A 27,463-nucleotide genomic window follows, 5' to 3' on the forward strand; every position below is an offset into this window, starting at 1 on the left:
CAATGAATTCCATTTCCTTTACACCCCAGGAAGCAAATATTCATTTTGAAAGTAACAGATTAGATTTTGGATTATTCCTGTCACTTCATCTTACATATCCAGTCTCCCGTTTTGGGTCCATATTTGCCTGAGCAGCTGTGTGGTGGTGGTGGTTTTTTACATGAGCAGAAGTTACAGGCTGGTGCTGCACTCTCAAATGGAAGCCAGGTCTTATCTGCAGCTCTGCAGGTGGTGATGGTGGTCCCTGGTGTGTGTGTGTGTGTGTGTGTATGGTGCCTGTATGGATGGGAGTGACTGCTTTTCAGTAGCTTGTGTTTAGATCTGCGTGAATGTGCTTGTTTTAGTTTCTAAGCTTGTCTACCAGTTTCTTCTGTGCACACTATTTGCTGATTTTCAATCATAAAAGTGGTCAAGTGTTAGTTTGCATGCTTTTTGTTGTTGTGTGTGTTTGTGTATCCCAATGTTAGTGTCTATTTTATTATGTTGTTGTATCTGAGTGCAACTTTTTTCTCTGTATTTGACAGCTTGAACATGCAGGGTTGTGTGTGTTTGTGGTTCCAGGTGTGTATGTGTGTGTGTAAGACGTGTTTTTCACTGTGTTTGTCTGTTCTGATCAGCATACAAAAAATGGAGAATGATGCTGCTCATGTTTGAGGAGTTGAGGCAGATGTACACAGACATATATTTAGTACAGTGTTCTGCACACACACACACACACACACATACACTGAGAGGCACCCAGGAAATTCATATAAAGTAGTCACTTCCTCTGCTTTGGGATGTATCTATCCATCTATTGAATATCTTAATTTAGACCCAAAGTTGCTTTATAACTTCCTCCTCTTTTGAGTAACATCAGAAAAATAAACAGTAAAATGTAAAGTAGGGAAGATGCTGGCTGTTTCAGTTGCTGGTCTTACTGAAGTACAGTAAATTATGTCAACAAATATTGATATATTTATGTCATATCTATATCTATGTCTATGTCTTGCCATATGCCTATAACCATGACAAAAATGAATAAAGCTGAAATGAAATAATCCACATTAGAACCACAGCAGAGACTGTACGCTTTCAGCACATGGCTAACAGATGCAGGTAAGCATCCTTACCGAATTACCCTGAAAAACAGCTCATAACCACATAATGAACACAAAATTGGAGGAGCTTTTACCAATTTCAGCAGAAAGTCTCCTTCATGAAACCACTATAGTGGCTGTAGTCAAGCTTCATGCTCACAGATATTTAATTCAGTCTATCTTTGTAACCGCTGTGTTATTTGTTCTTTGCGCCTGTAGGACATTTTCAGAAAATGACTGCACCATGGTGGCCCCAGTCGACCCCTGCCTCAGCCCCACTAAGGGAGAGCTAGTCTACAGCAAGACAGCCAAACAGTGCCTGGAGGAGATATCAGGTACCGCAGGTCCACACACACACGCATACACACACACACACACATGCTACAGGCTCTTTGTAGATCATCTTTCTATGTGTGGGTGTGCAAATGCACATATGAACCTATACATTAACTTTTATCGTTTGTAATATTGCTTATATAAGAATTTAACCTTCATCTGGTGTTATGCATCTATATTTATTCAATGTTGACCTTAAAGCTGCTGCAGTGCTGCTGCAGTTCTGCTCTACACATTTAAGCAATTGTTTTAAAAGTGCATTTTCTCCATAAAGAATGCAGATTAGATAGAAACAGCTGTAAAAATGAAGGAATTAGCTGTTCTCTGTAATATTGGCAGAGGAGGATGCTGCTCTGTCTGGTACTTGGATGTCAGTAGAAAGTAGCTGCAGTAGTCGATATTGAAGCTCACTGCTGTGGGAAGCACAGAATTCTGGTGTTGTGCTTTTTGTGTGAGTGTGTTTGCTGTGAGAGCATCAATTGACATGAACCTATTTTTGTTTTCTTGGGGGATCCCTGCTCCTAACGAGTTTCATGTAGCGAAGGGAAAAGGTCAGTGCTGACAGCTGGACACAGGGAGTATCTGTGGCTCTGTGTTTAGATCCCCAGAGGTTCCTTTCATCTGTTACAATCTCGGTGCTGCGTCGTCACCCAGACACATTATCTACACTATCATTAATATCATTTATCATATTCAGTCTCAGCAGAAAGATGGCTTTTTTAAAGAAACACATGACCTTAATAAATAGGGAAAATGTGGGATTTTTTTATCCCACAGACCTATAGGGTCATGACTTAGAAAACTAAGCCATGTTGTGAACTGCCTCGAATCAGCCTGTGCTTCACATAGAACTTTCAATGGATCATTAAAAATTAGCTAAAGGAGGAGTTTCAAGCCTTAAACAGCTAAAACCGTTAATATGGTCATTTATTTCAGGAAACATGTTGATTCTCTTACAGTTTGTGAATTCTGCATGAGCTGGTTACATTTTGTTGGTTTACAAAGAGAGAAGGCCTCAAATGGAGTCACTGACCTTTAATTACAGTACAGAGGAAATCCTTTCCATTGAACCTCTGCAACAGAAAGTTTAGGATGGGGGTGTATTTGGTTGGTTTAAAGAGTTTTTTACCGCAAGCTTAGATTCTTGACAAGGCGCTGGATGAGAGGTTAAACCGACCAACACAGGATAAAAAAACAAACTGCTGGCACAGTGACGCTCTATTGTCTCAGATGCGTTTTGCCCCTTTGAAGTGAAGAGTTTGCTTTTGCAATTCTTGAACTCCTCTTTCACAGTAAATATCCCTGTTCTGCTTGAATATAATCAGTGACACCCATGGTAGAAATTCCACTTCTGTTACAGATGATTTTGTTTCTGAGGATCCTTCAAAATGTTGTTTTTGGTTTTATATTCTAGGAGAGTGGGTCACTGGATTCACATGAAAAGTACTTTAATTTGGAATCAAACTCCTTACTTATAAAAGAGCAAATCGGCTTGGATAAAAGAATCAATTGAACCAGATTAACTGGAAACTAAGATGTCAAGTTGAAAAGCACAGCATGCACAAACAACAGCTTGTGATTATAGGTTTTGGGATGTCAGGTTGGCAGCAACATTCCACACATTTTGCTTTGGTCATGGCTTATCCAAAGCCTGTCATTTCAAGGATAAAATTAAACTACAGCACTGACCATTCGCTTTGTTTGGGCTCCATTACAAACACTCGCTTTTCGTTGTCACACATTTCATGGTTGTTTCGCATCCTTTGTCCTTCCATCTCTTCCTCCATATTGCAGCAAAAATGAGTATCTGAGAGGCAAATTCAAGAGTATGTGCACCACAATTACCACATGACAAGCCCACTCAGTTTGCATACATAGGTGAATCTAATGCCCGTGTCGACAAACATTAAAGAAGCACAGCTATATAAAATATTTTTCACGAATATTCATGCTTTTGTTAAATGTAGACATGATAAGTAAAACAGTTGAGGATTAGCTCTTAAGTTTTTTTGCATTGGTCTATTCATTAAAAAAAAGAAAGAAATAATGTCTCACAGTATAAACCCGTGATTAGGGTTCCACCTTTATTACATTTTCTGAGGGGACTGCTTTCAGTGTCTTTTATCAGGTGGTAACCAGGGTTAGAGAATGTGTGGAAGACAGGTAGGACTAACAGAGACAGGACTAATAATGTTTGCATTGACTGATGGGAATATGTTTGCTCTGTGGTGTCGTTGATGATCAATGATAAGCTGTGGGGCTCCCTGGTTTAGCTCCTCAAGATAGCATTTAGTTATGTCAGGCAGGCATAGTGCTGCGGCAGGGGGCTGCAAGCGTACAGGTGCACTGTCCAAACAACTCACTGTCACACTGTGATGGAGAGAGATGGAGAGACGAAAAGAGAGGAGGAGAGAGTGAGGGAGAAAAGATAAAGGCTAGAAAGAAGTGAACAGAAGAAGAAAATGAGAGGGATCAAGAAAAAGAGGGGGTGATAAACACAGAGGGGGTTGAGCAAGAGAGGCAGAGAGAAAGCTGCAGGCTGAATGCTGGAATGTACATCAGGCAGAGAGCTCTGTTCACCGGCTCTACTATTCTCTGTTAGGAGAGAGGAACCGTCAGAGTGTCAGAGGGGAGGTTGGAGAAATGTGGCAGTGAGCTGGTAATTAAAGGAGAGACAGAAGGTGGAGGGAGATAGATAAGAGTGAATGAAAAGAGGCTGTCATTTAATAGGGGAAAAGATAAAGAGAGTGTGAGCGCAGGAGGGGGAGAGAACGTGTGAGGCACGGGAGATGTAGCAGCTCGTTCATCCACGCCCCTGACTATGCTGAAGCAAGAGAAAGAAAACAGAGAGACAGCATGCGGACAGGGGACGGAGTGGAAGAAATAAGTGTTTGTGTCTGCCTCAGTGTCTGACCATGAGCATGGGCTGGCTCAAGGATGGATCTGGATTTTACCTACATGCCTGAGAGGGTGGTTTTTTCTCCACTCTTCGCCCTTTGCTTGCTCTCCCTGAAGCCCACTGAAGCTTGGACCTCAGTCGGGAGGCGTGGGACGTGGGGACCCATCTCTTTGCCTCCTCTATTCTCTGATTCCTTCCTCCCTCCATCTGCTCACTCGGTGACAGTGCAGCCAAGATGTGAAAGAGGGAGCCGCACACAGGTGGATCCACTTGCATGTATAGTTTCAGTTGCTGAGCCACCGGTGGTAAAGAGGTAAACCACAGGGAGCAGAGATGAAGAGAGGAGCAGAGTTCTCAGTGTATCAGGGAGGCAGCCCAGCTCGACGGCCTCCCAAGCCTCTCCCTGACAACCTCAACCTGCGGATCAAGCAGCGCTCACTCACTAACCTGACCCTGCTGAGCGATGGCGAGCAGCGGGTTTACGCATTTGAACTTGACCAACCACCATCTCGACTTGCTCAACCTCAAAACTCTGCAATGTACTCATCCTCTTCACAGAGGGTTGGGGGCAGTCTGCAGGGAAGCCCCAGGAAAGAGGCAGTCACAAGGGGCACCAGAGCACGATCCCTGTCGCTTTCCCTCACTAAGGTGCTTTCACAGTCGGAGCATTCCCTCATCCCAGTCCCTTGGCGATGTACAGCGGCAGGTGGACGGCCGCAGCGGGCATCTTACAGTGGCCACCCAAGGACTGAGCCACAACGGAAGTCCAGGGAGGGGTCAGGAGCAGATGAAGAGGACAGAGGTGGATGTTCCAGCGATGAGATAGCGGCAAACAGGGGAGGTGGGATGCAGGGAGGCAAGGAGAAAGATGGTGGGTACTGGGCAGAGGAGGAGGTTTCAGGGGGTGGTCCTCGTGAGGGAACTGCTCAGCTGGATAAGGAGGTGATCCTCACCATGCTGGGCGACCTTGAACAGGTGCTGCACACACAGCCACACCCACGTAAGTTAACGCTTAATCTCACTGAGACACTGGAAACGGCGTAAAAATGTATTGTAAGTTTCAGTCTACAAAAGCTAACTGAAGCACAGTTTGAGAGTGTCAGAGCAGAAATTACCTTTCATAAGCTGGTTCCTATCTAATGCTCTCAATGGGGAAATTTGCTTCTCAGTCTGCTATTAGCATTTTAAGACATTATATCGAATATATCTGTGAGTAGGATATAATAGTACACATAACTTTACACATGTTCTTAATGTACCCACAAGAGTGTGAACTCGTAGAGAAATATAAAGATCTCCACCCTCACACATCTTTTTTAGTCACTTTCATACAGTCTGCTAACCATGAACCAGCCGAGAGTCTAACTTGATACCAAATTATACCACAGCTGTAGTTGTGCTTTAGCATGGACAGTCCCACCTTGTGGTTATGTTTGCTCTAACTTCTTGTGCTTTTGGAATGAGCTCCTATGAACATTTCTGGAGGAGAGGGACATGGGAGTGGTGAGTTCAGTTAGAGAAACAAAAATGTTTCGTACACTGGTGACATTACGGTTGATTATTGTGATTGCCCTAATAAAGCAAGCTACAATGCACTGCAGAGTAAGCTTTAGCACTGAGCACATTATTTTTGATTTCCTTGAAGCAGGTTGAGGCATGATGCAGCATTAAATTGAAATACTCTGGGATTTCAGGAGTGGAATTCATCAACACCTCCTCTACTGAAAAAGCACAGCTTTTATCATTCATTCCTCCCTTACAGCCAGTGTGATCAATAGTTCATTATTACGTTTGTGTGTGCAGCCCCATCTATAGCGTGCGTGGTTTCTCAAAGGTGCTTTTTTTTATTTGTTTTTGCATGCATGCACACCTGCATGATTTAATGTATGTATTCATATGTCAGATATGTGTCCTGATAGTTAGGAGGCTGTTTACACCCCTGAATAATGCGTTTACCCTGTAAAAGTTGGCTTTCTGAGTTTCCAGCTGCCACAGTGGCAGTGTGCCCTTTTTCCCTCCGGAAACAGTTGTTGTTTATATGTATTAACAAGATCTCAGTGTGCTGCTACACCTGCAGGGAAACACATTCAGCAAGCAAGGCCATACGATTCAGTGGGGATACATCTATCTGTGTTGGAGAGATTTCTGACAATGACAGCCAGACTGATTTGCAACAAAATGCCTCAACGAATGTGGCTAGTTCCAACACATATGCAGCAAAATGAAGAAATTTTCAACATGAGACCAGTGTGCAGTTATGTTTAGTAATATGTGTATGCATTTGTGTAAGTTGTAATTAAATGATTGGGATAGTATCTTCACAGTATTCGTCTGGAGCCACAGGCATCAGTACCAGCTTCCATGCATTATTGAAAGAGGGTTAACTGGCATGTGAGCGCTGACTCGTACAGTGCAGTATGTGTGTGAGGGTGTGTTTGAGCTGGAGTCTGTGTATGAAGACATTTGTCTAAAATGATAGCCATTTGAATGATGTTGTGTCAGCTTTATTGCAAGCAGCATTTGTTTAATATCCTGGCTGTGTGCACCTGTGTGTGAGTGCATGAAAAAATATGCATGTTCCTTTCCTTTCTCTCTGCCCTTTTCAATTCGCCCCCGGTCACATCACACATACACACACATACACACTGGCCTGGTTTCAGTTTGGCTGCTTCTTCTCTGTACCAGGCCAAGATCTGGACATGAACTTGAATCCAAAGGAAAGCTTTGTGGCTTCTCAGTGTGTTGGATGCAACTAGAAATATGTGTAAGCAGCTGCAGCATTGGATCATAAGGTAATCCTCATGTCTTACTCATCCACCTGGGCTGGTAAATTACTTAAAAAGTTTGGGGATGAGTATTAGTTTTCTAATGCAGAACTGCTCTAATGTGTGCTCTTTTTAGATTGCCTGTGGGATTGCCGTAGCTCACTGGGCAGGTGGGATCTCTGCTACTGTACTACAAATAGTTGATCACAATGCACACATATGCCTTGGGCTGCTTTTCAATGCTGCATGAATAGTTTGTTCATGGCAAAGACTCAAATTGTCTCAGATCTCGTCATGTCACTTTGTAATGGAATTAAAGCTTGATCTGTCTTGAAGAGGCTAAGATGAGGGTTAAGAAACAAATAAGACATGAGAAAATGGAAAATTGCAGAGAAAGGGTAGCATTTCTTGGGTTTGTGCTGCCAGATGTCTAGCTCCCATCGATGGCTTCTGTTTTGCAATACCACTCTATACTCTGTCAGGTCATTACACTGTACAGTATATAGTATAATTGTTTCATCACAGATATAGTCACAGTACTGACATTTCTAGAAGTTTTGAAATTTTGACAGTGTGATGTAGCAAATCCCAATATTTGGGTGGATAGCTGTGAAGCTCCTTCAAGTTTTAGCTACAAGTCTGTCTCTCACTGTTTTTTAAAATAAGTGAATAAAAGTGTTCTGTGTGCCTTCATAACTCCCAGATTTTTCCTTGACATGGTTGTGTCAATTTTAACAATCACAATATGCAGCACAGCCCTCACTGTACATTGTCACGCAGCATGAATCAAATTAGGAACACTGCTGTCAGCTTGCAAGATCAGCTACATTCTTGTTGTGATCGCTGATCTTGCAAACTGTTTTTTTCCAGTCCATTGGCACAAAAACTGGATCTATATTTGAAAAGAAGATGAAGTTCAGTCTTGCAAACTGTGTTTTTTTTACTTTTTTTTAATGCAAATGGAACATATTTATCTAAATGCTATTGCGTCCCCTCTGAAATATATGATTTGTATGTGTTTATATACGTATTTAAGTATGTTTTTTGCTCTCAGTATCTGAAAACTGCAAAGAAACTATCGATCAGTCCTACAAATCAATGAGTCCCTTTATAGCATTTTCTTTGGATTAAGGTCAGGGCTTTTTCTTGGCAATCCCGAAACATCTGTGTTGTTCTTCTTTTGGCAGAACAACTTGTCTGTTTGAGGTTGTTGTAATGATGCATGACCATCTTTCTCTTGAGATTCAGTTTACATAGCTATGTCCTGACATTTTCTTTTAAAATTCACGGGTATAATTCAAAACTCATTGCTCCATCAGTTATGGCAAGCTCTTCTGCACCAGATGCAGTGAAACCGTAGCCCAAACCATGATAGTATCACCATCATGTTTCACAGCTGGGACAAGGTTTTTATGCTGAAATAACTCTTCTCATTCAAACCAGAAAGTTCTGTCTTGATCTCCTTTCTTTAGCAAACTACAGAGATGCAGTTTTCTTCTTAACCCTTTGAAGCACAACTTTGTGTTTTTCAAGGCTCTTTAGACATGTTAACAACAACATTATCATTAGAGAGACCTTTGGCTACTCAGGAACTAGAGTGGGTTCCTTTGTGGCTTGTTGTAGTCTTACTGATATTAAACAGTTCTGTTTATCTACAGATAGATAGAGAAACAGAGGTACACATGTGTGTATTTTTGATGATTTAGGTCATATTTATGCAGGAATGTAGATCATTCTAAAGGGTTCAAAGACTCTCAAGTCCCACTATGTGTCTACAGTACTCCAGGAAACCCACTAGAGGCCCTTTTGTATCTTCAACCTTTTGCAACCCCCAATTTAACCCCTTTGGCCCCAGCATTGTAATCATAGAAGCTTGCATTCAGTATGTTGCCTCAGACCCTTCAAATCCACATATAGAACGTAGCCTCCTACATCCCTCTTACTATCACACTGCATTGTTCGGCATCTGCTGGCATACTCATCTCTTATCATGTGGACGGTTTTTCTCCCAAATCACCGTAAAACTAGGAAAGCAAAGAAGCTGCAATCCATTCTACGTCTCATGCCACTTGTTAATTACCCATTCTGTGCTACTCGCCTGCAGATATAGGTTAATCTGACAAGCTAACAGAAAAGCTTGATTGGATCAGACAAGCAGATACTTTGGTGTGCCCCCTCTGCTTGTTGTTCTAAAATGTTGCCTGTCATGTGCTTATTAACAAGACTACTTCAACTACTCCGTAACGCAGGCATTGAGAAGGACATAGAATTTATGAAGTGCTTCCGTTGCCTTCTGCAGCTCTTGGGCAAGGTGGGGAAATGTCAGTGTTTTCCAGCATCTGTCAGAGAAGCAAAGGAACTCTGACATAGGGTGCTTTTACAAGCAAAACTGTGTCCTAAACTGACTGACAGATTCTGCGGTGTCATGACATGACATTTCTGCATCAGCCTGGAGGAAAAATACTGCACAGAGTGATCTATACTTTTTCAAGTAAGGAAAATTGCATGTTGTGCAGCCTGACAGACATGATTTATTACATGGGTTCCAAATTGTCAGCAGAAGGTTTAGGGACATTCACCCAAGCTGGCTGTCGTCATGATTTGTCATCATTGGGTTCCTCTGCTGAGACGTTCAGTGACATCCACTGAGATACTGTGTGTCAGATATCCTCAGCACTTCTTATATTTTGTATTTGAGCATGTGTATGGACAAGCGGAGTGTATCATTACAATTGTGTGTTTGGAAGTCCAAGCATGTCAGTACATAAAACAAAATGTTTGTCTGCAGGAGAGGACCCTGAGACAAGACGTATGAGGACGGTGAAGAACATCGCTGACCTGCGGCAGAACCTGGAAGAAACCATGTCCAGTCTGCGGGGGACACAGATCAGCCACAGGTAGGCACACATATGGTACCATCCATTACTTAGACGTTATGTTGAAGGAATTTGATCTGCCTGTTGTAAGTGAAGCAAAGCTTAAAGCGGATTTGTCGGGATGCCCCATAGATATGTGAAGAAAAAGGCTGCAGGAGATTGGCTGTGGTTTAAGAGATTAGATTGAGATGTAGTTAGAAATGGGATATTTGTCTTTCAACCCAAATGTAAAAGCTCTGGTTTCCACTACTTACAAGCATTAGATCATTGTTACTTCTGCTGAATAGTTCTAGCTGTGCAAGACTTCCCCCATACTTGACTTTCCACAAGCATCATGTGATTTCTTTCAGACATTGATTAGGAACCCAAAATAAAAAAAAAATTTAAAAAAGGAAAATCGATCTGACTCAGCTGCCTGTGGTTATTTTTAAGCATCCGTATTTTCAGCATTACAGCACATGGCTGGATTTTATAGAACTACACACTCTTTTACTGTTTGTCCGAGGAAAATAAAAAAAAGTTTGTTTTTTTTCAAAGCAAATAAGGAGTGTAAAAATAAAGTCACAGGTTTTTTCTTTGCTATTAGAATATTCTGGAAAAGGCTAACATTTTCTTTTAAATTATCACCAATAAAGTTTACGCTGTGGGGTCAGGTGGTCCCTACCTGTATTGGAGAAGACTTGATGCACATTAGGGGAAATGGAAACAACTTAGCAAACTGGTTCCGACCTGTCTTTAATTAAGATGATGGCTCATCATCTGTTTCCGCTCTGTGCCAACAAACGATAAACTAACTGACCAGCGTCACATGATATCCCAAATATTCCCTCAGTAGAAAGTAAAAGAAGAGCTAATTTTACTCTTATGGATGTTCACTGCAGTTATTGTTAGAACAATTACTTATTTTACTATAAGCATAGTTAATTTGCTTCCATCCAGTTAGTCTGATTCACTTCATTTTTGCATCTTTTCAAAAGATTGTTTCACATTTTCTTCACAAGTGAATAGAAGCCCAGCTACTGTCACAGCTATGTATCAAGTGCACCAGCTGCTAAGTGCTCCTTGTATCCTGCAAAGTGTGTTTGTTGATTCTGAGCAGCAAGTGTTTACAGAGTTTATCACAGGTTTTTCAGCAGAAAACATCTGCAGGAACATGGTGATGTTGGGCGTCAATAAAGTTGCAGTTTAGTTTAAAGAAGTGTTAAAAACTGTCAAAATGCACACACAAAGTCATGGATTTGACCTCCCCTACCTCACACAAAGATCTTAAAAATGGAAAAACATTGCTCAGAACAGCTTTAACATTTATGTGGTAATGATTCCTGAGTTGCTGAGCACATCAAAAAGAAACCTGGCCAAACATGGGCAGTATATTTAACGCAAACAGATGCTGCGCTTTTTTAGTAGTCCTGGGAAATAGAGGCACTTTGTTTTCTGATGTCTCACACTCCCATGCATTTTATCACACAGTCAGATATGTCTACACATATTCAAGATGTTCCTGCTATTACCTTACCACCTTCTCCTCCACATTTGCTGGATTTAATTAAAGCAGGCGACAGTGACACCTTCCTCACCAGATGGCACTCATGTAATGACATTCAGGATTTGATGGACAACCAACACCTTAAAACACTGTCACATCTGTGAGCCATGGGCGTTACAAAGTGTCTAACAACACAAAATGAAAAGACTGTGGCTCAGGCAAAGACAAAATTATAACCATTGGTATCTGTCAGCTCCAAGGGCAGTGGTACACTGCTCGTCTCTCCCGTCTTCCTCAGTCTATCATTTTGTGTGTTTTGCCCCATTTACAGAGGAAGATGGTGGCCTGGCTGTCGACAGCCATGACAGATGGCCGTCCGTGTGCGTGTGCATTTGTGTGTGTGTTTGTTTCCTACTTCTTTATCCCTCAGAGGAGCATCAGCCAGGAAAGATCAATACAGTTCCATTGTCTTACCACCGCATTTAATGGGACCCACAGGGCTGGGGTGTGAGGTATTTCAATAGTCTCAACATGGAAGTATCATTCATATCCATCAGATGCACAACAACAGACACCATGAAGTATGTGAAAAATATTTCTCATACCTTTTTATTAGCAGCAAGAGAATGTTTGTTTGTTGTATGAACCAGTTGAAGCATTAGAGCAGCAAAGCAGTGAACACACTTATAAGATGGCAGCAGCCTTAATGAAGCTGTGTAAGAACCCGTTTGATTGAATGTAGAAAGAGGAACTCAGCCCTTCAGTGTGCTGCTGTGTATATATTCTGAATGTAAGGAGAGTTTACGTGTGAGCATTCATGTCAGTTCTGCCCATAAGAAAAGCCGAGTCAGACCATCCTCACATTCCTGGAAAAGAAAAGGCTGAACTCACCATTAAGCTTTGAAACACCTAATTAATCTGAAGTCATCTGTTTGACGTCACAGCAGACATGACCGTCATATTCAGACGTCCTTTTTGCTTTTTTTTTTTGTTCTTGTTTACATCTCAGACATTGTGTTGAGCGCTATCAAAACAAAAGAATTACAAGCCTTACCATACCTTACCTTAACTTAGTTTCCTTTTTTTTCAGAACTAACTGGAGTGAAAAAAATTTATTCGCATTGTCAACAATTTCGACTTTAGGTTTTTGAGTTACTGCAATAATCCATGACATAAAATTATTTTGTTACAAATAGTCACATGATAATGCCAGAAACAAAACAGAAGAATACAAGGAAGCTCAGACATGAGGAATCTTAGATTCTCACAGAAAAAGTTGAGTGACCTCACACATGGGGTATGGACAGAGTAAAAAAAATATATATATATTGTCTTTTCGTTGGCACCTTTACTTGACCTGATTGAAAAAAATTGTAAGGTTATAGAAATATGGCTAGAAAAATTCTTAAGGACGACTGTGCTGCAAAGAGAATCCAATCACACTAACACTGAGATGTGGGTCTGTGCCTCTGAAACTGCAGATATTCAATAAATATTCTACAAAAGTGCTGAAGATACTTCATTGATTGCTATTTTTATCATGTGGTAAGAGAGGCTATGTCTGATTAATCATATTAGTAGAACTATGGAAAGGAATTATCTCACTTATTTCATAAAATAATAGTCCAGTGTCTTCTATGCTATAATAAAGGAAACACTGAATCTTATTTCCTTAAAATTTGAACAGCTCTTGTCACGGCTGCCAGTTAGATACTTAATTTTAATACTTACACATCATTTAACTCAAGACAGAATTTTCCAAAGCAAAAGAGATTAATTTATCAGACCCATGACTAGCAGAATTAGAAACATGGATAACAATAAAGCTGGCATATGAAACCTACCTGTGATGATTCCACCTGTGAATGCGTGGCTAACAGTATCTGGGCTGCAGAAACACTTGCAGCAAAGTGACCAGGGTAACACCATCTCCTCACTAAAGCTTGTACATCGGCATTGGTCTCAATGCCGGTCTCATAGAAAGGTCTCACAGTACAGTGATCTACGTCACTTTCTATCTAGATCGTAGTTAGGAAATAGACAGGGTACTATGAATACCAGTCCATTGCAGAGCCAACTCAGGGCCAAACAACAATGCATGTTTACAGTCACCCTACAGGAATTTTGAATCACCAATCAACCTAACATGTATTTTTCTTTAGACGTTGGGAGTAAGGTGGAGTATCAGGAGAGAATACACCAAGTACAGTTTATACCTTTCTCTTTGTATCATTACTGTATATGCTGGTGTACATTTCTCTGCTTCAAATAGATGTTTCAGTTCAAATTACCATTGATTGAACATTCATTCCATCCAGCTGATGGCAGCTGATGTTCTCTAAAGCTCAGTTGACAGTGCTCTTACTCAAGCATTTCTGTTTTTAAACTGCAGTTTCACAGACCTTGAAACAATCTCCTTTTCTCATTGAACTGATCTTGTTTCTTTCATTGTGGTATGTTGGAGCCTTCATAGGCAATTTGTATTGATCACTAACACATTTAATTTCCCACCACAGCTTTTTTGTCATCCATACAATGAAAAATTGTATTGACTGACATTGAAAGGAAAAAAAGCAAGTATAAAGACTGTGATCTTCAACAATAATCCAAGCACAGCAAACATTTCCCTATCTTTAGTAGCGTTGGGATTCAGGAGCTGCTTCCTGATATTTTGCACATAAAAACTTTGCCGCGTCGTGTTTATAATTTTGTATTTACATCAGGAACCAAAGCAAGTGGGGCAGGAGAGGTTATTCACTGCTGTGAGAGCTGAAGAGATAGCGGTTTGGTCCAACTTTATCATATGGTTTGGATTCGGGGGCGAACAGGATTTTTTAACAAAACATTATATTAGCTAATGCTTCAATACAAAGCTGTTTGCAATGATTGCAGTGCTACAGTAGCAGCAAACCCTTAAACATCCAAAATGATGGGCTGGCAGTAACAGTGGGTAAAAGTCAGGAAGATTTTTCAATCCTTGACAATGCTCTTGTGAGAGTTTTTCGGACTAAGATGGGAAGTGACATGATTCAGCTTGATGAAAGCACTATTAGCCACCCCTAGAAAAGACAAGTTTTCAGTCGGTGATGGATAATGTGAAGTGATTGGCTGGAGTGCGTATGTGCATGTGTGTAAATGAAGGGGAAACAACTCAAAGAGACAAGTAAAAAAAAACTGACATAATACAAAAATATGCAAGAAAAATAAGTCAAAGTCTTACAATTTTCTGCATAAGTTTTTACCAACTGCCTCAGAGCCTCACATTAGAGCTGCAACTGCGTGAAAATGCTGCATTTATTACTGTACAGGACCATTTCTTGGTGCCTTTCAGGTCTTGCTAGAGAAATGTATTTTTACCCAAATCTGTGAATCGAACTAACCACCTCGAGAACTAGATGTTGAACTCCGAGCTCATTACCAGCAGCAAGACAAAGTGTATTTATATCTAACATTGCTCAGCAATAAGCAGCTCCCTGCTGTCAACATGGATTCTTTTCCTGCTGAGCTCTTGGCAAAGAACAAAATAGTCTCCATCAGGATTTATTTTTGGTTGTAGTTTTGCTTTATGCTCAATAATGAAGGGAAGCAAAGATTCTCTAAAAGCTTCAGGGTTTACAAGAGATGTGGTCTTAATTTAGAGAAACTGTAAGTAATTCTAGTAATTATTTACATATTCAATTTATTTTTTCTTTTCTTTTCTTTGAACACCTGCACCCACACAGTCTCCCTCACTTTATCTTTTTTTACTGCAGGTAAAGACTATATAATTCATCAGCCTACATTATGAAATTATCCTATTATACATACAGTGATGAATCGATTCTTATATTTTTGTATTTGTCTGTAATTTATAGTCAGATTAGCATTCATTGTCATTCATCTAGACTCTATAATTTGGCATTGCCTCTGTCATAGTGTGTGCGCTGGTCTCAAAAGGTGTTGATAGAGATGTGTCGCGAATGTGGCTGGCATCTTTGCCCTTCTCATGTTGGCACTTGGCATCGCAGGGATACTGTGTTCTGTCCTTTCTCGCCAAGTGTACACACACACACACACACACACACACACAGAGCTGTTCTCCCACCTCTCACTGTTTTCTGTGATGCTGCTTTAAGATGCCATTGCTTTTTGTCACCTGATGAAGACCAGTGTACAGAGGCAGGCACCCAAAAAGGCTTTTCCACATATCCAGCCTATGTCCTCATCTCAAACAGCAGCAACAGCTGCAGTAGTTATTTCTCTTGAAATATCAGTCTTCTCATTTGAGAATTGATTTGCTTTCTGCTTATACTCAATTAATAAGTGAATACTAAGAGATGATGAGTGTAATGACAAAACATATGAATATGTAAGACTTAGATTCTACCTAAAATAACTGATATTTTGTGTGTGCATGGATTTTGTGACTGAAATGTACATGAGTAGCTTAAAAAGCCATGCAACTTTCTGGATTAATATCGAGTTTGTTCTCTCTTTTTATTATTTGTGTGCAGTGCACTATTTTTCCCAGCAGAGAGCTCCAGCAAGTTACCACCATTGCAATGCCTTACTCTCTGTGTTCAGATGCATCATAGTGCAGAGGAGAGCATACAAGTGTTGATGGTTATCATATATCTGTCAGTGGTGATTGACAGAACCATTGAATGGAAATGACACAAGTCAGTAAATATTTCACTGTATGAAGAAACGTAGTTATGGGTTAAAGGTATACTTTTTATATTCATATATTTAGATAATTGCCAGACTTGCCATTGTCAGGATGCATTGTGAATGACCTTTAAGCTGGTGTTTGTTTTATGCATAATACATATGTTTTTATACATATTCACATATGATGAAACACTTCCTAGAAAAAAATCTGTTCCTCCTTCCATTTTGTCTCAATGTGATATATCGGGATCGTCTAACACATGTTCTTGTGGGAATCGTCTCTTTCTTCTCTCCTCTTACTTTTAACCAACACACTGGAAGAAACAGCATTTTAGGAAGATCACACACACACACACATTTATGTACACTCACCGGCCACTTTATTAGGAACACCTTGCTAGCAGTTGCTGCAGATTTGTCGACTGCACTATCTATGACGCCAATCTGCCGTTCCACCACCACATCCCTCTACTGGAATGAGATCTGGTGACTGTGAAGGCCATTGGAACTCATTGTGAACTCATTCAAGAAACCAGTTTGAGATGATATGACCTTTGTTACATGGTGCATTATCCTGCTGGAAGTAGCCATCAGAAGATGGTACACTGTGGTCATAAAGGGATGGACATCAACAGCAACAATAAACAGGATTTAAACGATGCTCAGTTTAAACAACAAAGTGTGCCAAGAAAATATCCCCCACACCATTACACCACCACCACCAGCTTGAACCGTTGATACAAGTCAGGATGGATCCATGCTTTCATGTTGTTTACACCAAATTCTGACCGGACCATCTGAATGTCGCAGCTGAAATCGAGACTCGTCAGACCAGGCAACGTTTTTCCAATCTTCTATTGTCCAATTTTGGTGAGCCTGTGCGAATTGTAGTCCCCTTTCTTCTCCATTCTGATGCTCGGTTTGAACTTCTGCAAGTTGTCTTGACCACCTCTACATGCCTAAATGCATTGAGTTAGCTATTTGTATTAACAAGCAATTGAACAGGTGTACCTAATAATGTGGCCGGTGAGTGTATGTATGTGTATATATATGCATCTACATATACATATAAAGCACAATTCGAAGACACTTGTGATTTGAAGGGAGTGGCACATGACTCAACTGTGGACAGCTGTATTGTTACAGATCTTTTCACCTGATTTGCAGTGAATTTGACATAATGTTGTTGATGCCCTGATGAGTTAGGCGCACAGAGCAATACCAAAGGATTATTTCTTTCTACCATTCTGTCTCCACAGTACACTAGAAACGACCTTTGACACCACGGTAACTACTGAGGTCAATGGGCGGAGTCTACCCACCCTCACCGCACGCTCCTCCCCCATGGCCTGGCGTCTGGGCCAATCACAAACCCCGCGTCTCCAGGCAGGTGATGCCCCCTCAATGCCAAGCGGCTATTCTGCGCCCAGATCGAGCACAGCAGGCGCTGGTACCAACACAGGGCGCTACAGCGGGCACTCAGACCCCTCCAGGTTTGTGTACAGTGCCCCCCTGAGGCGAGCAGGGGCAAAGGGGGCTGAGCAGGGGGAGAAGGGAGAAGGAGGGCTTGAAGGAGGAAAGCAGATGGAGATGGCAGGGTACATGAGTGATGCGGACATCCTAGGGAAGAACAGCCGGATGGATGTGATCAGCAACGGGTAGGATGAGCATATCAGCTTCCTCTGTCTCTGACTAATCCTGAGTATGTGCTTCAAAGGTTTTGTCAGTCATGTTATTGACCATAAAAAGTACAGTTGTGTTACCACATGCAAGGAAAGAGTTTGATTAATAGTCTGATTCTGTCTTATGGTGAGGACAAGAAGCTTGGGAACGTGATGTTTGCCAGAAAACATTTTAGATTTTAGCTAAATTCAGCGCTGAAGCTCTTTTTGGGATAATTCTATCATTGTTTGAAGATTTATGTTTATAGTTTAAACTTTGTGAAGTTGAAGTTGTTGAAATCTGTCTAGAATTTATTAAGATTAGAAAGATTAGATTAAAAACCTTTAAACAATGAATAATCAGTCCAAAGTGGTTCAAAAGACTAAATGTGTAACTCTATTGGTTGAATTTCATAGTTTTGAACAAATTTCACCTGAATTTGTTGAAAGAAAAAAATGAGTAACTTGGATTTGAACTTTGTAATGTGTGACTTATGCTGCTGATATTGGAACTGACCGAAACCGTAAATTACAACAGTAAATGCATCTAATTTCAAAGTGGTGTATAAAACTGCTGTACAATGTCCAAGAAGCTTCGTGTTGGTGACACACAGCCCAACATAGTTCCACATTTTGTATGAAATAATTACAGAGATTACTCAGATCATCTTCTGATTTCATCACACTAATCAATGTCCTCCTTTTTTCAATCCACAACCAAACAAAATATTACAGCGATTTGGACAAATTTGTATTTTGTGATGTATAAGTCATAAGACACCACCTCAAATTTACAAAACTGGAACCACAAACTGTACATTTTACTTTTACAATAGTACATCCAAGGTCTTTTGACAAGTGACACACTTTAATTCAGTAGATACTCTGTTTAGTCCAAAAACACCCTGAAATTCATGGTTAGTTGTGTTTTCATACAATCACCAAGGCCTCGCTTATCTCTCTCTGTACATTAATACAAATAGCCTGCTGACATCACCAAGGCTGTCTTCAGTTTTTCAAGCCTTGAATGGGAAGATTCAAATAACACATTTATGTAAAGCTTGAAGGCTCACAATAAACTGACAGATTACCTCAGTGTGAAAAGATAAGTCTTTCACCAAACATCCCAATGCATGTATGCAGGCTGCTGACCTTCATTCACTCAGTAGCAATAAATGCAGAAAGCAAGTGGGAATTGTGTTGAAAAAGCCAACTGCTTCCGACACACACTTCCATGCAAGCTTTCACTTGGTATTCTTGTGCTTAAGATTTTTCAGAAACTTGCACGTGGGAGGGCAAGCTAAGATGGAAGTGATGGAGTACAGCAGTAAAGTGTGGGATTATAGATGTGTTGGGACAGAAAGAGTTCCAACGTGCAGGGAGGGAGGGATGATTAGTTGAATTATTAGCTTAATTAACTCAACACTAATGGCCCCCATGTCCTATCATCTGTGTCTGATAGATATCAGGCAGAAGCCTCGAATCGTGTCTCTTGCTCACTGCCACACACACATCTAACTTTTTTTCTAAGTTTTGAAACACACTTCAAATACAGTCTGAACAATGGTCAATAATCAGATGTCTTCTCAAAGATTTGATCCAAATACTCTGTTGCTTTGAGTTAGTTTAAATATTGAATAATGTATGTTTTATGGTAGGTTGAAGGGCCACTCCTTCTCATTCGTTCTCCTTTCTCAGATACCTAACAGACGGCGGCCTCCATCTGTATGGACGGAACGCGGGCCGAGCCTCCGACGTGGCTTCTTCTCGGGAAATAGCCCAAAGAGGAAGCAAAGAGATGCAGGGTGACGTAGACAGGTAAGGGTGGAATGATGCTGATGCCTCATCTCTGGACTGTGCCCAGAAGCACGTTGTTGAATGCAAACAGTAAATTAAGGTTAACATAAGCTTCAGTTGCTGGACCAGGCATTTTCAGCTGCAGCCAGGTGGACATTTCCACAAGCAAACTCACCAGACTGCGCTTTCCAGTCACTGATACACATGAGAAAAGTGTTACACTGTAGTAAGAATGCAAGAAAAAGTTTTATGAATTTCTGTTGGTGTAACCAATTGTCTGTTGAAGATTGATCTTGGTATCTGGCATCTGCATTGCACCAAACATAAGGGATTTGCTCATCACTGATGCACCTTTTACTCTAAATAGAATAATAGTGAATAGAAAAAGCAAGCCTGTGTCAGAAAGAAGGAAAAAAGTTAATGTCCTTCAGAGGTGATACCGGGTGAAAACTTGACTGCATCAACATCAATGACTGAAAGTGATGAAAAGTAGAGACGTGCTGCTGATTTAAAGCTGTCAAGCTAAGGTTGGGATGACAGGCCTTGAGAGAGATGCTGGGAATCGACTGATTCAGTGACAGTTCCCAGAATCACAACTTCAACTTCTGCCAAGATTTTAATGGCAGGCAATGTTTAAAGCAGTATGGGGTGTGAAAAGCAATTAGATATGTCTCAAGACTCAGCTGGGTCAAGACTCAGAATCTCCTCAATAAAATGTTATAAAGCCACGTTATTGTGGCTCAATATTGAGTAAGCAAATGGAGCAGCTACATAATTTCATGACTTTAACAGTGTGAAGGACAGTGATGTGTTGTTTTCATGGTTGTCTTTGCTACCCTTCTACATCTGTTCCAGATGTGCATGTAACTTCTGGATGTTTCATCTCATAAGTTTGGTCTTCACAATGTTCATTTAAGACAATCTGCTGAAGCCTGTCAGCCATATCTGACATCAGCTGAGTGCCAACAGGAGCTGGGTCAAAGATTCAGAAGGCACAATTAAGCTGCCCCTTGTCAGTCTCAATGGGATGTCCCTCTTAGGTTTGATGGAAAATGGAGAATTAGAAGAGAATGCAAATCAACTCGACGAACTGTCTCTCACATTTGCCTCTGGTCTCAGCTTCACCCTACACGTGTCTTAGCTGTATATTTGAATAATTTTCTGTCTCTCTCACCATGTCTTCGTGTAAATCCAAAAACTGATCTGCTTTCCTCAACTTAAGTCTGTCTTTGCACTTTGGGCCTCAGGGTTATAAGAAAATATTGATCCCTGCTTCTCCTTAAGATGCCTTCAGGCAACAGACTCCCAGCAGGATTAGAATTGGAACGTTGTTTTCATTCCTTCCTCCCTCGCTTTTCCCTTACAAAACTACACATATGTAGACAAAAATACACAATTCTTCCTCCAGCATCCCTGTGACAGGCAGTGTCAGAAGCTGAGCTGTCACTTCTCACTGACACACAACAAACCTCAGGGGGGGGAATTAATTTCCGAAGAAATTGCTCAGCAGACTTCACACCTCAGCCGGCTTTGACCTCCCCAGGACAAGATGAGCTTTCCATGACTGGTTCCTTCTTTATCCCAAAGTCTGCTTTTTCACAAGCTACTAGCTTGAAGTGAATGAGTAATGGATAAACCACAAATTTAAAGATTTTTTTTGCTGCCTTTGAGGAACTTTGCATTACCTAGAATGTGTCTGATCGTACAGTATGTACAGTCATGTTTATTTTTAACATTTGGCAGACACTTTTATCCAAAGCGACTTAAATGATGATATAACATTACAACTAACATCAAAGCTAGCAATAAGCTACATAGAAGGAAAACCACTAGTCAGGCTCTGTCAGAGGTGACAGTGTAGAAATAGAGTGCAGGCGTAGACGGAAGTGCACAAAGAGAAAGTGCAGTAGAGGGGGTAAGTGCTAGGATAACAGATGCTCTCTGAAGAGCTGGGTCTTCAAGAGTTTCGTCAAGATAGACAGGGACGCCCCTGTTCTTGTAGTGCTTGGTAGGTCATTCCACCATCGTGGAACAATCTGCAGCATTTGTGTGTTTAATGTTTAATTTTGGACAAAAAAAACAATGACGCAGTTTAAAACTGGTCATTAAACCAATCTATTCTTCTTTATCAGCAATGATTTAGAAAAAGACATATTTCCTAATGCAACACCACAGTAAGCGCAACAGTGAGAGGGATGCACGCTGGCAGTAGTAGAGAGAGTCCCTGAGAGGCAGAAAATGGGAGTCGTCTGTGTACATAAACTGAGCTCCCACGAGGCTCATTATGTTCCATGCTTTTTCTCCATCCATAACTACACCCCTGGCTGCTATCCATGACGGCTTTATCCCAAACCAACACAACCCCTCAGGAAATTTATCAAAATGACTCATCACACCAAGACTCACGGTCAGCATGTGACCAAAATATCGTGGAACCAGAACTGTCCTGTGCATCAAGCAAAGCAATACATCTCTTCATGTGGTTTGCATTGGAGATAGAAGAAATGAGATCAAGATTTGAGATTTGTATTTTTTTAAATCCAATATCAGGCTAAGTGAGTGTCAAAAATATTTCTTAAAATACTTTTGATGATGTTTAATTTATGCTTGAAAAAGAATTTCCTGAAGACCACGATGTGCCCCAGAATGGCATCATCCTGGTCAGTTTGTTTTTTAAAGATGTGATGAATTCAGCTTTGGTTTAAAAGCCCCTCTCTTCTCTAAAAATATCCCACTGTCATGCAACATAGATGAGTGCAAACTCGTGGTTCTACTGTCAAGACAAGACGCCAGAGGAGAATGTTTTGACACCGACAGGCTCCCTTTTCTCAGTGGAGACATGAATAAGTAACAGGGCTTTGCTTTTAGCGTCCTGATGTCTCGAGTGTGGGGCTCCATCCCTGCCTCTCTCAGGCTAGACTGTGGCAGCTGGCTCTGTGCTTTTTCTTGGTTTGAAGCTTTGGGGGATTGGAGACCAGTTTGTGTTTGAATGTGTGCTGTAGTTGTGTTGTCCATCCTAAACAAAGAAAAGCCTGTTTGTGCGCTTGTCCTAGGCTACATTTAAGTGTGTGTCTGCAGATACCTGCATAATGTGTGTGTTGCTGAGCAGCAGGATCCCGGCCGTCACACTGTGGAGCTGTGACAGTCGGGGTGAAGCCGCACTGCTTGTCGAGTGCTGCCGTAAGCAGTGAGGAGATTTGGAGGAGTAGGTTTTTACCATTCATTAAATGACAAAAGCCAGTCATTAAATAAGTTTCTGTATCATTCATCTTTTCTGCCATTGGCACTGCTCGGGATATACCTTCTCTCACATTGCACCTGACACTGCACCTCAACACTTCTGCTATCTAAGTTTTCTGACACTTCATCCATCTACAGAATTTCATCTTCTTCAGTCACTGGAACCTAATGAAGTAAATTCAGGTGCATAGACTGAACTTACAAAACTGTAATGATAATTTTAATATATTTTATCACTGATCTGAGGCCCATGCTGTGTTTAACTCCTGCATATGTTTGTGTGTTCATGGATGTGTCCCAACCTTTGCTAGTGCTTGCACACAAATATATATTTTCTTAATGAAACAGACAGGTTTTGGCCCACACAACCTTATACTAATTAGCTATTTTCCAAGATGCTCAGGGAGAACTTCCTTAATTTATTTCAATTCCGTTTACTGTTGAAGGAGTTGGAGTGTTGGCAATGAAACAGAAAGCCTGCATTTTATGAACATGATTTTTGACTCAACTATTGTGGTTCATCCTCTAAAGATGTCTACTTTCAAATTAAGCTGCATTCTCATCACTAATCCCCAGATCCCCACAGGTGTTATATCAGGAGCTAAATACCAGCATCACAACGCATCCATCATTCTGACATTAACCTTAAATGAATGTCATCTTTATTCTTACACAGCTGTTTTACTTTCTGTAAATCCTCTTTTGAATGTGCACGGCACCCACCCCAACAGCACCCTAATTAAATCTCATCTTTAAAAATTTACTTTTACTTTCAATAAGAAATTTACGTCATTGTACATCTGTATTTGTAGTATAATTAGTCTCTTTAGTATGTAATTAAACACAATGCTTAATGAAGTTATAGGGGTTGGTTTATCAATCCAGATAATGAAAGTATCAATACCAATATTGGTATTGGTATCGGATTGATAGTAGTGAGTTGGGCTCAATGGTTTAGTGATAAAAAGTATTGTTATTGATATCGGTATCAGTGCTACTGCCCATATATTTACTCAGTATTTCATTGATGCCAAAATTTGAGATGATACAATTAAAATAGCATTTTCAAGACTGATGTATGTTAAGGGATTTCTATTTTCTATTGAAAGTGAGACACATATTTCACTGGGTGAACTGCCCTAGGTTTGAGAGTTCTGTGTTAATAACTCATTGTGGTATAGTAAACAGGAAGCTGTAGCCAGCAGCAAGTTATATTACCGAGCATAAAGGCATGAAACATCTGACTGAAACAAAAATGTTTCATTTACACCTTACTAAGATATGAAATTGATCATTTTGATGAGCTTTTTTTCACTTAACAGATACTGTTTACTAATAGTTATGTAGTAGCCACTATTAGGAAATAATTCACAAGATATTGAATTATTGAAGAGTTTTACTTGTTTGAGGCAAACTGCAGTGAGGTTTGTATGTAAAAAGACAACCAACAAAAGCAGCACACACACTCAGTTGAGCCAGTCCAATAGGTGATTGGCAACAGCTAGATTGACCTTAGGATGACAAGACCGAAGATATAATGTTGAGTGGGGTCAGAGTTGCCTGTGTATTTATCCAATTGATGACACGTCCCATATGGCCAACTTTTAAATACTTTAAAAACACACAGAGTTCATCCGAGCCTCCAATACTGGTCGTGTTTTATATGAGAGCAAGGAACTGTTCCCTCACTTCAATCAACATATATTTTTTAGTTCCTTACTTCTTGAGTAAAACTTTCATGATCTCTCAGCTGTAATGTTCACAGTTTGGTACTTTCCATTACCTGTATGTAATGTGCTACTTTCTGTTAATACAAACTGCCTGACTGCATGTGATTTATGGTAAACCGTAATGCCCTCATGATGATTCACCTTAAAGTGATGCAAAAGTGACATAAGACACCCATCCATAGTAAATAATAAATGTTCTGAATGGTCATAGCTGAAGCATGAACAGTATGACACGATATGAACTGATTTGATGAGTCACATGATCACAAATCACATGATTTGAAACTTAGAAATGAATAAGTTCACCTAGTTAAATAGTCGAGTGTTTACAGAGGAACAGTGCAGTATGCAGCGGGTTTGGTTGTTTAGGCAGAGCTTGTCCCCCTGAGAGTTTACTTGGATTTGGAATAGACTGAATGTCTTTGTTAAACGTTGTTGTGAAATGAAATACAACCTTGAAATGAAAGCATCACATTTTGCTGTTTCACAATTCTGTGGCTGCATTGGTAAAGCGGTCTATTGCGAGCCATGTTTAATTAGTAGATTTTGAAGTTTAGATTTACGAAAAACAGACTTTGTAAAACAGTTTTGTCATATGTTGTGAATATTTCTGTGCAGCAGAAGCTACAAATGACAGACACTAAAGTGGCTTATATTTATTCATTTGTATATTGGAAAATGACTACAGAGATGGTACTCTGTGTAATATGAAAGGTGGGACAGTCATTCTGCCAATGGAGTTATGACTTATTCAGGGGTGGCTTCTCAAAAATCGATAAATAGACCAAAGAGCTTCTGATTTGGCTTTATTGGTTTATTTGGTTTAGAATATCCAAGGATACGACTCCATTCATCAGCTGACAGGCCTAATAAGTTTGTGAAGATAAGAATCAACAAAGCTTCTATCATTGGTAATTCACTTTGCTGCCATGGAGCCTGACTCTGTTGTGGATTATGAAAATGTAATCTTGTTAAATGATGAGTGTGATGGCACAATTACAGAAAATCAACATTTATAAAACTGCATAAATTCTGAATTGTTTTCACCCAGATTAGATATTTCAATTTTAATGGTAAGAACAATTATTTTGATCATTAGTTAAATCTAGATGTACTGCTTGAATTATATGTCTGGACAAACATCAGTCAGTTAAAAGTGGGAACCCTGTCAAGTCTGGAGAGACAGTGATTCATGACACGTGACGAGATCTGTGGTGGTCAGGCTCAAGCCCTCCTGAGAGGCATGAGAGAGCTGCCATTGTGCTGCCACTATCCATCAAGTTGTGTGCCACAACTCCTAGAAAGAGAAACAATTTCTTGTCCCAGAACTGTAGAGGCTGCTTGGTTTGCCAGATCATCTGTCAGATGGAGCAGGGCCACACTGCTCAGTGACCGTAAGATGGTTGTTACCCCACCCATCGCCTCCAAACATGTCCTCATGCCAGGATTGGTGACCATCTGCTTCCTTTTGCCCCAACTTGCAGACTTGCCAAAGTATTGTGAAGAGAAAAAAGTGCCAATCTAAATTCAGAAAACACATTTTCCTTAAACCCAATGTGATGAATTTGTTTTGTTTTCCGGATTTTTTTTCCAACAGACAAAACCCAAAGACACTCAATGTGCTTTGAGGAAACCTGCAAATTGGTGTCTTGTCTATAGAGCAACTTATCAGTTGATGACTTAACCAGATATTTTAGTTGTACTTCAAAGCTCAGTGTCCTATCAGTACATTTTGACATGGCTTTATTGTGACGTTTGTTTCTGACATCTTTGGGGAGAACACAGAAATGCTGACTAACCCTCACATGAACTAATGTTTGTCTAAAGGCTGAAAACATGCTGTACTGATTTGATCTCCTTCAGGTCACTGAGGAAGGAGGTTGGTGGTTTGACTGCCTGTGGTTTGTGAGTTTCTTTCTTTGCCATAGACTGAAGCAAACTCCACCATACTTATCAGGCCTGCTGTAAAGCCCACACGGCTAAAAAGTCTGTTGTCATCTTTGACTGCATTGCAGTAGGAAGCCTGGACGTCTTTACCAGCGCAGTCAGTCACTGCTGACGTCCTGCTGTTTGTCATTGCTTGCCAACAGATACCTTTTGAGCTTATTCCTCCAAGGTCACTCTGTTCCTTCCTTTAATTGAGTTGTGTTGAGATGAATCGAGTTAGATTCCACACTCCCTGACATGTCCTCATTGTAATTCATGGATTTTCATTTTGAAAAAGTGATGCTGCTTTTGCTCAGAGATTGAATTGGTTGGATTTGATTGTAATGAGAATAAATCATTGGCAACATGAGCAGTGAATAAGATAATAAAAGAAAATGGTAAATCAGAGTGGTTCAGATGGTTTGAGATCTCTTAGAAGAGATATCCAAGCAGCATTTATTGTACATACATTTAAAATAAGCTGCATTTTTTTCTGGAGAAGAGTAACAAATGTGTGAATATGTCCCAACACAAGCTGACAGTGTTTCACGTATTATGCATGAGATTGCTTCCAGTCAGAAGCTTCAACCAAAGACAAAACACAGTCAGCTCTCATTCAGCTTCCTCTTTGATTTGGCTCTATTCTGCTTTGTCATCCTCCTTTAATTAACCCTGTGCAACCCGCTGCTGACGACATGTCTGATTACCTCTCTGACGGCTGTCAGGCCCATCCTGGTCGGGAGGGGAGGCAAAGAGCAGGGAGGGGGAGCTGGCAGTCGCAGTAGGTAGAAGTGGAGGACTGAGAGAGTCCTTTCTTCCTTTCTTTCTCATTTCCATTTCCTCTTTTGACTCCCAGTCAAGCCACAGTTTCTAGCTTCTCTACCAGGTAGGGCTTTGATTCTTGTGGTAGTCTCGGGGCAGAAGGCAGATTAAAGCGAGACACTGCTGTGGAAGAAGAGTGGCAGAAACCATCGTATAACAGGTGAGTTGATAGCAAAACTAAAAACTGTGTCCTCTG

General features: G+C 40.6%; 1 protein-coding gene and 1 long non-coding RNA gene across 8 annotated transcripts in view; one reads left to right on the forward strand and one right to left on the reverse strand.

Annotated features, from left to right (window-relative positions):
* nav3 (neuron navigator 3) overlaps positions 1-27,463 on the forward strand; it is a 250,609-nt gene that overhangs the window by 181,510 nt on the left and 41,636 nt on the right. For 6 of the 7 annotated variants that reach the window (XM_072377820.1, XM_072377815.1, XM_072377816.1 and 3 more), the window contains exons 9-12: positions 1,299-1,414; positions 9,868-9,976; positions 17,351-17,749; positions 19,451-19,570. In XM_072377820.1, coding sequence (XP_072233921.1) covers positions 1,299-1,414; positions 9,868-9,976; positions 17,351-17,749; positions 19,451-19,570 — 744 coding nt within the window. The remainder of the gene's footprint in view (positions 1-1,298; positions 1,415-9,867; positions 9,977-17,350; positions 17,750-19,450; positions 19,571-27,463) is intronic. The other variant, XM_072377819.1, reaches the window with a different exon arrangement.
* The window catches only part of LOC140283151 (uncharacterized), a 251,521-nt gene that overhangs the window by 46,910 nt on the left and 177,148 nt on the right, over positions 1-27,463 (reverse strand). The gene's annotated exons all lie outside the window — the stretch shown is intronic.

Source organism: Leuresthes tenuis, unplaced genomic scaffold, assembly GCF_036924035.1.
Source record: "Leuresthes tenuis unplaced genomic scaffold, fLeuTen1.0.hap1 SCAF_23, whole genome shotgun sequence".
In the NCBI taxonomy this organism is placed as follows: Eukaryota; Metazoa; Chordata; class Actinopteri; order Atheriniformes; family Atherinopsidae; genus Leuresthes; species Leuresthes tenuis.